The 13,361-nt window shown below is 40.3% G+C and overlaps 2 protein-coding genes across 4 annotated transcripts in view; one reads left to right on the top strand and one right to left on the bottom strand.

Annotated features, from left to right (window-relative positions):
* KDM6A (lysine demethylase 6A) overlaps window positions 1-13,361 on the bottom strand; it is a 223,882-nt gene that overhangs the window by 148,517 nt on the left and 62,004 nt on the right. The gene's annotated exons all lie outside the window — the stretch shown is intronic.
* Window positions 1-13,361, top strand: part of LOC143817240 (uncharacterized) — a 28,973-nt gene that overhangs the window by 13,136 nt on the left and 2,476 nt on the right. Inside the window, exon 2 of the mRNA XM_077298471.1 lies at window positions 12,396-13,193. Coding sequence (XP_077154586.1) covers window positions 12,396-13,193 — 798 coding nt within the window. The remainder of the gene's footprint in view (window positions 1-12,395; window positions 13,194-13,361) is intronic.

The following is a 13,361-nucleotide window of genomic DNA, read 5'->3' as shown; positions in this document are numbered from 1 at the left end:
TAAATTTTTTGTGAAAAATTCACATTCCAAAAATTCCTGTGAAGCACCTGAAGGGTTAATACATTTCTTGAATGTGGTTTTGAGCATCTTGTGGGGTACACTTTTTTTTTTTTAGAATGGTGTTGCTGTTGGGCATTTTCTATCAAACAGACCCCTCAAAATCACTTCAAATGTGAGGTGGTCCTTAAAAAAAGGTTTTGTAAATTTTGTTGGAAAATGAGAAATTGCTGGTCAACTTTTAACTCTTATAACTTCCTAATAAAAAAAAAAAATATGTTTCAAAAATTGTGCTGATGTAGACATGTGGAAAATGTTTTGTGTTAACTATTTTGTATGACATCTCTCGGATTTAGGGCATAAGAATTAACCCCTTAAGCCCTGAGGGTGGTTTGCACGTTAATGACCGGGCCAATTTTTACAATTCTGACCACTGTCCCTTTATGAGGTTATAACTCTGGAACGCTTCAACGTATCCTGATGATTCTGACATTGTTTTCTCATGACATATTGTACGTCATGACAGTGGTAAAATTTCTTCAATAAGACTTGCGTTTGTGAAAAAAATGGAAATTTGGCGAAAATTTTGAAAATTTTGCAATTTTCCAACTTTGAATTTTTATGCCCTTAAATCACAGAGATACGTCACGCAAAATACTTAATAAGTAACATTTCCCACATGTCTACTTTACATCAGCACAATTTTGGAACCAAATTTTTTTTTTGTTAGGGAGTTATAAGGGTTAAAAGTTGACCAGCAATTTCTCATTTTTACAACACCATTTTTTTTAGGGACCACATCTCATTTGAAGTCATTTTGAGGGGTCTATATGATAGAAAATAACCAAGTGTGACACCATTCTAAAAACTGCACCCCTCAAGGTGCTCAAAACCACATTCAAGAAGTTTATTAACCCTTCAGGTGTTTCACAGGAATTTTTGGAATGTTTAACCCCTTTCTGACATCTGACGTACTATCCCGTCGAGGTGGGGTGGGCCCGTATGACCACCAACGGGATAGTACGTCATACGCGATCGGCCGCGCTCACGGGGGGAGCGCGGCCGATCGCGGCCGGGTGTCAGCTGCATATCGCAGCTGACATCCGGCACTATGTGCCAGGAGCGGTCACGGACCGCCCCCGGCACATTAACCCCCCGGCACACCGCGATCAAACATGATCGCGGTGTACCGGCGGTATAGGGAAGCATCGCGCAGGGAGGGGGCTCCCTGCAGGCTTCCCTGAGACCCCCGCAGCAACGCGATGTGATCGCGTTGCTCCGAGGGTCTCCTACCTCCCTCCTCGCCGCAGGTCCCGGATCCAAGATGGCCGCGGCATCCGGGTCCTGCAGGGAGGGAGGTGGCTTACCGAGTGCCTGCTCAGAGCAGGCACTGGTAAGCCTGCAGCCCTGCACAGCAGATCGCCGATCTGACAGAGTGCTGTGCACACTGTCAGATCACCGATCTGTAATGTCCCCTCGTGGGACAAAGTAAAAAAAAATGTTTCCACATGTGTAAAAAAAAAAAAATAAATAAATTCCTAAATAAAGAAAAAAACGACCCAACCTATAAAACTGCCCCACTAGTTAACCCCTTCAGAAAACACCGTAAGAAAAAAAAAAAAACGAGGCAAAAAAACGCTTTATTACCATACCGCCGAACAAAAAGTGGAATAACACGCGATCAAAAAGACAGATATAAATAACCATGGTACCGCTGAAAACGTCATCTTGTCCCGCAAAAAACGAGCCGCCATACAGCATCATCAGCAAAAAAATAAAGTTATAGTCCTGAGAATAAAGCGATACCAAAATAATTATTTTTTCTATAAAATAGCTTTTATCGTATAAAAGCGCCAAAACATAAAAAAAATGATAGAAATGAGATATCGCTGTAATCGTACTGACCCGAAGAATGAAACTGCTTTATCAATTTTACCAAATGCGGAACGGTATAAACGCCTCTCCCAAAAGAAATTCATGAATAGCTGGGTTTTGATCATTCTGCCTCACAAAAATCGGAATAAAAAGCGATCAAAAATTCTCCCGTGCCCAAACATGTTACCAATAAAAACGTCAACTTGTCCCGCAAAAAACAAGACCTCACATGACTCTGTGGACTCAAATATGGAAAAATTATAGCTCTCAAAATGTGGTAACGCAAAAAATATTTTTTGCAATAAAAAGCGTTTTTCAGTGTGTGATGGCTGCCAATCATAAAAATCCGCTAAATAACCCGCTATAAAAGTAAATCAAACCCCCCTTCATCACCCCCTTAGTTAGGGAAAAATAAAAAAAATGTATTTATTTCCATTTTCCCATTAGGGTTAGGGCTAGGGCTGGGGTTAGGGCTGGGGCTAGGGCTGGGGTTAGGGCTGGGGCTAGGGCTGGGGTTAGGGCTGGGGTTAGGGCTGGGGTTAGGGCTGGGGTTATTGCTAGGGTTAGGGTTATTGCTAGGGTTAGGGTTGGGGCTAGGGTTAAGGCTACAGTTAGGGTTGGGGCTAAAGTTAGAGTTAGGGTTTGGATTACATTTACGGTTGGGAATAGGGTTGGGATTAGGGTTAGGGGTGTGTCAGGGTAAGGGGTGTGGTTAGGGTTACCGTTGGGATTAGGGTAAGGGGTTTGTTTGGATTAGGGTTTCAGTTATAATTGGGGGGTTTCCACTGTTTAGGCACATCAGGGGCTCTCCAAACGGGACATGGCATCCGATCTCAATTCCAGACAATTATGCGTTGAAAAAGTAAAACAGTGCTCCTTCCCTTCAGAGCTCTCCCGTGTGCCCAAACAGGGGTTTACCCCAACATATGGGGTATCGGCGTACTCAGGACAAATTGGACAACATCTTTTGGGGTCCAATTTCTCCTGTTACCCTTGGGAAAATACAAAACTGGGGGCTAAAAAATTAGTTTTGTGGGAAAAAAAAGGATTTTTTATTTTCACGGCTCTGCGTTGTAAACTGTAGTGAAACACTTGGGGGTTCAAAGTTTTCACAACACATCTAGATAAGTTCCTTGGGGGGTCTAATTTCCAATATGGGGTCACTTGTGGTGGGTTTCTACTGTTTAGGTACATCAGGGGCTCTGCAAACGCAATGTGACGCCTGCAGACCATTCCATTTAGGTCTGCATTCCAAATGGCGCTCCTTCCCTTCCGAGCTCTGTCATGCGCCCAAACAGTGGTTCCCCCCCACATATGGGGTATCAGCATACTCAGGACAAATTGAACAACAACTTTTGGGGTCCAATTTATTATGTTACCCTTGTAAAAATACAAAGCTGGGGGCTAAAAAATCATTTCTGTGAAAAAAAAGAGGAATTTTTATTTTCACGGCTCTGCGTTATAAACTGTAGTGAAACACTTGGGGGTTCAAAGCTCTCAAAACACATCTAGATAAGTTCCTTAGGGGGTCTACTTTCCAAAATGGTGTCACTTGTGGGGGGTTTCAATGTTTAGGCACATCATGGGCTCTCCAAACGCAACATGGCGTCCCATCTCAATTCCAGTCAATTTTGCATTGAAACGTCAAATGGCGCTCCTTCCCTTCCGAGCTCCTAATTCTAATCCCAACCCTAATCCCAACCGTAAATGTAATCCAAACCCTAACCCTAACTTTAGCCCCAACCCTAACTTTAGCTCCAACCCTAGCCCCGACCCTAACCCTAGCCCTAACCCTAACGGGAAAATGGAAATAAATACATTTTTTAAATTTTATTATTTTTCCCTAACTAAGGGGGTGATGAAGGGGGGTTTGATTTACTTTTATAGCGTTTTTTATATCGGATTTTTATGATTGGCAGCTGTCACACATTAAAAGACGCTTTTAAATAGCAAAAAAGTTTTTGCGTCTCCACATTTTGAGACCTATAATTTTTCCGTATTTTGGTCCACAGAGTCATGTGAGGTCTTGTTTTTTGCGGGACGAGTTGACATTTTTATTGTTAACATTTTCGGACATGTGACAGTTTTTGATCACTTTTTATTCCGATTTTTGTGAGGCAGAATGACCAAAAACCAGCTATTCATGAATTTCTTTTGGGGGAGGCGTTTATACCGTTCCACGTTTGGTAAAATTGATAAAGCAGTTTTATTCGTCGGGTCAGTACGATTACAGCGATATCTCATTTATATCATTTTTTTAGGTTTTGGCGCTTTTATACGATAAAAGCTATTTTGTAGAAAAAATAATTATTTTGGCATCGCTTTATTCTGAGGACTATAACTTTTTTATTTTTTGGTTATGATGCTATATGGCGGCTCGTTTTTTGCGGGACAAGATGACGTTTTCAGCGGTACCATGGTTATTTATATCCGTCTTTTTGATCGCGTGTTATTTCACTTTTTGTTCGGCGTTATGATAATAAAGCGTTGTTTTTTTGGCTCGTTTTTTTTTTTTTATCCTTACGGTGTTCACTGAAGGGGTTAACTAGTGGGATAATTTTATAGGTCGGGTCGTTACGGACGCGGCAATACTAAATATGTGTACTTTTATTGTTTTTTTGTTTTGTTTTTTTTTAGATAAAGAAATGTATTTATGGGAATAATATTTTTTTTTTCTTCTTTATTTAGGAATTATTTTTTTTTATTATTATTATTATTATTATTTTTTACACGTGGAAATTTTTTTTTTTACTTTTTTACTTTGTCCCAGGGGGGGGGACATCACAGATCGCCGATCTGATAGTTTGCATAGCACTCTATCAGATCGGCGATCTCACTCACATCGCTGCAGCTTTCATCTGCAGCCTGCTCCGGACCCAGAAGTACTCCCTGCAGGACCCGGATGCAGCCCCGCGGCCATTTTGGATCCGGGGCCTGCAGGGAGGAGACGCTCGGTACAAGGTGAGTACATTCCCTTGTACCGATCGTCTCAGGGAAGCCCGCAGGGAGCCCCCTCCCTGCGCGATGCTTCCCTGTACCTCCGGGGGTGCCGGGGGTTAATGTGCCGGGGGCGGTCCGTGACCGCTCCTGGCACATAGTGCCGGATGTCAGCTGCGATAGGCAGCTGACACCCGGCCGCGATCGGCCGCGCTCCCCCCGTGAGCGCGGCCGATCGGCTATGACGTACTATCCTGTCACTGGGAATTCAGTCCCAGGTCACCTTGACGGGATAGTACGTCATATGGGATTAAGGGGTTAAAAGTTTGAAAATTTAAAAAAAAAAAAAAATGTAAATTTTCACCAGATTTACATTTTTTCACAAATAAATGCAAGTCATATCGAAATTACACCACTATCTTGAAGTATAATATGTCACGAAAAAAAAAAAAACAATTTCAGTGGGATCCATTTGAAGTATTCTAGAGTTATATAATAAAGGGACAGTGGTCAGAATTATAAAAATGGTCCTGGTCATTAAAGTGCAAAACCACCTTGGGGGGCATTGTGCATTGTATGGTAAAAGTGATAAATATCAAACTTAAAAATAAACAATGAAAAGGTGTTAAAATGAACTCCAAAGTTACCATAGTAACTCACAAAAGGTTAGGGATATTTGGCTTTAATGCAGAATTTCAGGATGAACCTAAAATGCACGCTATCTTTTTCAATTTAAAGGGAATCTGTCACCTCATTTTGGCCCTATAAGCCGTGGCCACCGCCATCAGGGGCTTATCTACAGCATTGCTACAGCAGTACTTTATGCTGCCCTCAACAAGGTAAATCAGTACGCCTGCACCGGAGCCGCGACAGAAGCAAGGAGAATGACATCGTATGAAGATGGGAGGAGCTGGACCCGGACCACAACACCCATGGGACCCGAACCGGGACCGCCCCTGGGTGGGTATAATTAACTTGTTTTTCTTATCTTTTCAGGATACATTGGGGGCTTATCTACAGCATTACAGAATGCTGTAGATAAGCCCCTGAAGGTGGTGGCAGCATTTTATAGGGCCAAAATGAGGTGAGATTCCCTTTAATGTGATCGACTCTAAACTTTGAATGCAGTGATGGGCATGTCCAACTGTTCAATGTTTCAGTACTTTTTGCACAACTTGCAATTCTCTAAGGCTACATGCCTACAATCAGGAATAGTAACTTTTGGAAGCAGCCTATTTTAGCTGTGACTAAAATGCTTTTTAATTACCGCACTCGTTTTATAGTAGACGCAGATTTACCGCATGTAAAGAGATTTTATTGGTCAAAATAAGCAGCAGAGACTGTTTCCGCTACAGAAATTGACATGCTGCAGCTTGCAAACCCGCACCGCGGGTGACTTTACACAACGTTAAATAGAACAGTGGACATGGGATTCTATAAATTACATCCACTGTGCTTGTAATATAGCACTCAGCGTCCAAAAAGCATACCCGATCACAGGCACGTAGCCTTAGGCCAGTTTCACATTTGCGGTTGTGTCTCCAGCGTTTCTGACGCATACATCCGCATGTATTTTGATTTCATATCTTTTACATTGTGGATGCAGGTTCATGCGACGCATGCGTCTTTTCGCAGTGTGAGGTGGGGCGCGGTTAACATACCATGTTGCAATTTTGAGGCGGCAAAATTCCATCAAATATGCGCAGGCATGTGGATAAGTGCGTTAAAAAACACATTACTGCCTATGGGAACACATGAGTACGCATGTATTTGTGTACGTATGCGTTCGCTGCACTTCCGTACTTTGGACTGCGCATGTCCAGGAACTGATTTAAACATAATAATAATAATAATAATAATTTTATTTATATAGCGCCAACATATTCCGCAGCGCTTTACAACTTATAGAGGGGACTTATACAGACAACAGACATTACAGCATAACAGAAATCACAGTTCAAAACAGATACCAGGAGGAAAGAGGGCCCTGCTGCTCGCAAGCTTACAATCTATGAGGAAAAGGGGAGACACAAGAGGTGGATGGTAACAATTGCTTTAGTTATTTGGACCAGCCATAGTGTAAGGCTCGGGTGTTCATATAAAGCTGCATGAACCAGTTAACTGCCTAAGTATGTAACAGTACAGACACAGAGGCTATTAACTGCATAAAGTGTATGAGAACATGATGGAGGAACGTGATTATGTTGTTGTTTTTTATTAATAGGCCACACAGGGATAATTAGGTTAATGCGTTGAGGCGGTAGGCCAATCTGAACAAATGAGTTTTTAGTGCACGCTTAAAACTGTGGGGATTGGGGATTAATTGTATTAACCTAGGTAGTGCATTCCAAAGAATCGGCGCCGCACGTGTAAAGTCTTGGAGACGGGAGTGGGAGGTTCTGATTATTGAGGATGCTAACCTGAGGTCATTAGCAGAGCGGAGGGCACGGGTAGGTTGGTAGACTGAGACCAGAGAGGAGATGTAGGGTGGTGCTGAGCCATGGAGTGCTTTGTGGATGAGGGTAGTAGTTTTGTACTGGATTCTGGATTGGATGGGTAGCCAGTGTAATGACTGGCACAAGGTAGAGGCATCGGTGTAACGGTTGGCGAGGAGGAATATGATCCTGGCAGCAGCATTCAGGACAGATTGGAGCGGGGAGAGTCTGGTAAAAGGTAGGCCAATTAGTAGAGAGTTACAATAGTCCAGACGAGAATGAATAAGTGAGACAGTAAGAGTTTTTGCAGAGTCGAAAGTAAGAAAAGGGCGAATTCTGGAAATGTTTTTGAGATGCAGATAAGAAGAGCGAGCCAGTGATCGGATGTGGGGGGTGAATGAAAGCTCGGAATCAAGGATGACTCCAAGGCAGCGGGCATGTTGCTTTGGAGTAATGGTGGAACCGCACACAGAGATGGCAATGCCCACTGAGACACGCCCTCCTGGAAATATTGAACGCATGCGCATAAAAAGCACAAACGCAGGCGCAAAAACGCAAACGCATGCAAATGCAGCGGGTTTTTTTCATCACGTGTAAGCTGATGCGAATAAAAACCGCTGTGTTAGCATGCGCTAACCGCAAATGTTAAACTAGCCTAACAAGGAGCTTAATGGCAAAATTCATAACAAGTGTTGGATCCATGAATCAGCCAATAAATTTTGGGGTGCAATCAAAATTGATATTTAACCCCTTTACCCCTACGGGTGGTTTGCAGGTTAATGACAGGGCCAATTTTTACAATTCTGACCACTGTCCCTTTATGAGGAACGCTTCAACGGATCCCGGGTGATTCTTACACTTAAAGGGAACCTGTCACCCCGTTTTTTCAGTATGAGATAAAAATACCGTTAAATAGGGCCTGAGCTGTGCTTTACAATAGTGTATTTTTTGTCCCCTGATTCCCCACCTATGCCAAATTGTCCAATTTGTCCTGAGTACGCGGATACTCCATATGTGGGGATAAACCACTGTTTGGGCGCACGGCAGAGCTCGGAAGGGAAGGAGCACCGTTTTACTTTTTCAACGCAGAATTGTATGGATTGAGATGGGACGTCATATTGCGTTTGCAGAGCCCCTGGTGTGCCTAAACAGTGGAAACCTCCCAATTCTAAAGGTACCTTCACATTAAACAACTTTCCAACGAGAACGACAACGATCCGTGACGTTGCAGAGTCCTGGATAGCGATCTCGCTGAGTTTGACACGCAGCAGCGATCTGGATCCTGCTGTTAAATCGCTGGTCGGAGTTAGAAGTCTGGAACTTTATTTGGTCGCTAGATCGGCTTGTATCGTCATGTTTGACAGCAAAAGCAACGATGTCAGCAATGTTTTTACATGGAGCGTGAACGATAAGCGAGTCGCCGTTACGTCACTGGATCGCTCCTGCATCGTTCTGGAGCTGCTGTGTTTGACGTCTCTACAGCGACCTAACTGCGACGCTCCAGCGATCTAGTTTAGGTCGGATCGTTGTCTATATCGCTGGAGCGTCGCTTAGTGTAACGGTACCTTAACTCCAACCCTAACCCCAACACACCCTTAAGCCTAATCCCAACCCTAACCCCAACACACCCCTAACCCCAACCATACCACTAATCCCAACCATACCACTAATCCCAACCATACCCCTAACCGACACACCCCTAACCCAACTGTAAATGTAATCCAAACCCTAACCCCAACCCTAACTTTAGCCCCAACCCGAACCCTAATGGGAAAATGGAAATAAATACATTTTTTATTTTATTATCCTTCCCTAAGACGGTGATAATGGGGGGTTTGATTTACTATTTATAGCGGATTTTTGTGTTTGCCAGCTGTCACACTAAAAGACGCTTTTTATTGCAAAAATGTTTTGCATTACCACATTCTGAGAGCTACAATTTTTCCATATTTTGGTCCACAAAGTCATGTGAGGTCTTGTTTTTTGCGGGACGAGTTGATGTTTTTATTGGTATCATTTTCAGGCACATGACATTTTTTGATCGCTTTTTATTCCGATTTTTGTTAGGCAGAATGAACAAAAAACAGCAACTCAAATTCCTTTTGGGGGGGGTGCGTTTATACCGTTCCGCGTTTGGTAAACTTGATAAAGTAGTTTTAATCTTCGGGTCAGTACGATTACAGCGATACCTCATTTATATCATTTTTTTATGTTTTGGCGCTTTTATACGATAAAAACTTTTATAGAAAAAATAATTATTTTTGCATTGCTTTATTCTGAGGGCTATAGCTTTTATTTTTTCGCTGATGACGCTGTATGGGCGGCTCGTTTTTTTGAGGGACAAGATGACTTTTCGGAGGTACAATGTTTATTTATATCCGTCTTTTTGATGGCGTCATTCCACTTTTTGTTCGGTGATATGATAAAGCATTGCTTTTTGCCTAGTTTCTTTTTTACGGTGTTCACTGAAGGGGTTAACTAGTGGGACAGTTTTATAGGTCGGGTCGTTACAGACACGGCAATACTAAATATGTGTACTTTTAGGCTATGTGCACACGTCAGGATTTTATGCAGAAATTTCCTGAACAAAACCGTACTTTTTCAACAGGAAATCTGCATGCTTTTTTCACGCGTTTTTTTTTCCGGTTTCTCGCAGTTTTTGTGCAGATTTTTCGCGTTTTTTTCCGGAACTTCAAAATGCAATAAATAGCAGGAAATCCGCAAAATTAATTAACATGTGCGTATTTTTCCGCAATGTGTTTTATCTAAAAAAAAAAAAACGCAACATATGCACAAAAATTGCGGAATGCATGAAAAATTATGAGATGCTTAATGTATGCGGTTTTTAAGCGTTGTTGCCGCGGAAAACCGCCGAAAAAACACGCAAAACAGCGAAAAATCCAGAACGTGTGCACATAGCTTTTTTTTATTATTATTTTACATAAAGAAATGTATTTATGGGAATATATATATATATATATATATATATATATATATATATATATATATATATATATATATATATATATATATATATATATATATATATGAGAAAAAAAGGAAAACAGCACAAAGAAAGTAACAAAAAAGTGGGTCTTTAATGCCTGGACGGCGTGGCAACGTTTCGGATTTTCCAATCCTTTTTCAAGCAGTGAACATACAAATAGAGTGAGTATATATAGGTATTACACATGTTGCTCATTAATTAATCACTAAAACATTATTTGCACATATATCTTCAATATCCATCCAATATCATATTACAATAAAGTGCATACGTGCATATTCTATTAAAAATAGATAAACATCAAACCTGATATTTTATAAATAAAGTGCAATGTGATTGTGAACCAAATCTATTAATAATCAATTAAAATCCCACAGATGTCCCAATCTATTTAGAAATTAAATCAGAGACGTACTTACAGCACAACACCACATGTTTTTTGTTCTCAGCGTCCCCATAGGGTTACTGCGCATGTCTGTTGCGTCAGAACAAGCAAGCAAAGGATTGTGGTAGGCGCCTGCGCACTAGCGTTCTAGGAACGTCGGCGCCATTTTGGAAAAGGGAAAAAGGACCTAATTCCCAAAGGAAAAAGAACGGGACCGAAATAAAGAAAATATGTTTGATTTTTTTGTAGTTCTTTTAGCGCTAACTTATCAATCAGCTCATAGTGCCATGACTCAAAAAATGTCGTATCCAAAAATATTTATCTCTTTTTATATATATCTGCATGGCTGATAGGAATGCTATATATGTATATATGAAGGCACTCACTACCTCTTAGCATCTCAAGTACCTTGATTATATCTTAGTGGCATAGACAGTCTAGGACATAAGTCCAAAAAGACACAGGACAGCCCTCCCCAATTAAGTGGGACCTCCTGTATCCCAACAAGGACACAGAGAGAACAGGGGGTGGACAGTCCCCCTCAGCTCACTCTCGTCACCTGTACAATCAAGACCATGTCTTTTTAGCCACAATAATACTCCAGAGAAGCAATTGAGTGCCAATCAAATTTTTCATTTATTGTAGTAACATTTTCCTTTTATATATACTCCACTTTTGCCGCTTGTCATATATTCATTTTCTAATTATTTTAATTTATTTCAAAAAATATTCCAAAAATTCTTTGCGTAGAATACGTCTCTATTTTCATAGATTGGAAATCTGGAAGATAAATTAAAAACATCCATTTAAACATATATAGATCTAGGGGCTCATATATACATATATAGCATTCCTATCAGCCATGCAGATATATATAAAAAGAGATAAATATTTTTGGATACGACATTTTTTGAGTCATGGCACTATGAGCTGATTGATAAGTTAGCGCTAAAAGAACTACAAAAAAATCAAACATATTTTCTTTATTTCGGTCCCGTTCTTTTTCCTTTGGGAATTAGGTCCTTTTTCCCTTTTCCAAAATGGCGCCGACGTTCCTAGAACGCTAGTGCGCAGGCGCCTACCACGATCCTTTGCTTGCTTGTTCTGACGCAACAGACATGCGCAGTAACCCTATGGGGACGCTGAGAACAAAAAACATGTGGTGTTGTGCTGTAAGTACGTCTCTGATTTAATTTCTAAATAGATTGGGACATCTGTGGGATTTTAATTGATTATTAATAGATTTGGTTCACAATCACATTGCACTTTATTTATAAAATATCAGGTTTGATGTTTATCTATTTTTAATAGAATATGCACGTATGCACTTTATTGTAATATGATATTGGATGGATATTGAAGATATATGTGCAAATAATGTTTTAGTGATTAATTAATGAGCAACATGTGTAATACCTATATATACTCACTCTATTTGTATGTTCACTGCTTGAAAAAGGATTGGAAAATCCGAAACGTTGCCACGCCGTCCAGGCATTAAAGACCCACTTTTTTGTTACTTTCTTTGTGCTGTTTTCCTTTTTTTCTCATATTATTGGAACCACTTGAACATTGGTCTGGAAAGCTTTGCACTGCAAGTGTGGTAATATGATGCTGTTCTAATTTTTTCAATATATCATGTTCTGTGGAAATTTGCATCGGACTTATTTGAGATTTTGTTATTTTTTCTTTTTTTGTTTTTTATTTTTTATTTTTTTAGTTCAATTTTTGCACATTTTTGGCTTAATCTATTTTCCAGTGTGGGTCATGGGGCCTGATTCAGGCGTTTTCACATATACAAATGAAGATGGGGAACGTATACTTGAAGGGGTGAAAAGTAATGCCACCTTTTTAAGTACACCATCCTTATATGATTTGAAACTTAAATATGAAAATGTGACAAGAAAATTCACTACAGCTGAACTACACCTGATAACCCTGAGTGAATACTACAGGGTTAAAAAAATTCCTAGAGGACTTCGTTCTAACATACGTCCCAATTTGATGTCAAATGATGCGTCTTTTTGTTTAAAGTTTAGTATGATTTCTAACAAGTATGGCCTAGATATCATCCTCCTCAACATTGAATATCTACAACAAGAGACTAAAAAATTAAAATGTGATATATCATCGGTGGAAATGGACATAAAAAGTCTCTTGAGTGAGGAGGAATGGAATACCTTTAAAGAAAGTATAAAGATCAAAATAGATAAACTACGTCTTGAATTAGAGGATGTTAAACGTAGAAAGTGGAACCGAGATATGGATGACTACAAAGATGGGAACATTTACAACTGGCAAAGGGACATTTCAGGCGGTTGGAAAAAAAGAGGTTATTGGATGGAAAAAAATGGATCCTCTTATTGTAATGATGGAAAATTATTGTCTAACATTGATTTTTTTAGGACCAGACCCTATGAACGAAAAAATGAAAACAGGAAAAGAGGGGGAAAAAAACACCGCAGACAACAAAAGAGAGAAAAGAGGGAAAAGCAAATCATCAGAAAAACAGATGGCGACAAGGAGCAAAGAACAGACTTGATCATAAATATCTCAAGTAAGACCCTTAGTGATACTCAAATATCGGTCTTGAATAAAGGGTTGTCGTTTAGTTTAAGTACACATGTGAACTGGCTTGAACTCAATTTGGACCTTCAGCGTTTTTACAGATCCATTAAATTAAAAGAATGGTTCTCTAATAAACCAAAATTAGAAAAAACTGCTA

The sequence above is a fragment of the Ranitomeya variabilis genome, chromosome 3, assembly GCF_051348905.1.
Source record: "Ranitomeya variabilis isolate aRanVar5 chromosome 3, aRanVar5.hap1, whole genome shotgun sequence".
Taxonomy (NCBI): domain Eukaryota; kingdom Metazoa; phylum Chordata; class Amphibia; order Anura; family Dendrobatidae; genus Ranitomeya; species Ranitomeya variabilis.
The sequence above is the reverse complement of the archived record's forward strand: the minus strand, read 5'-3'. Positions and strand labels throughout refer to the sequence as shown.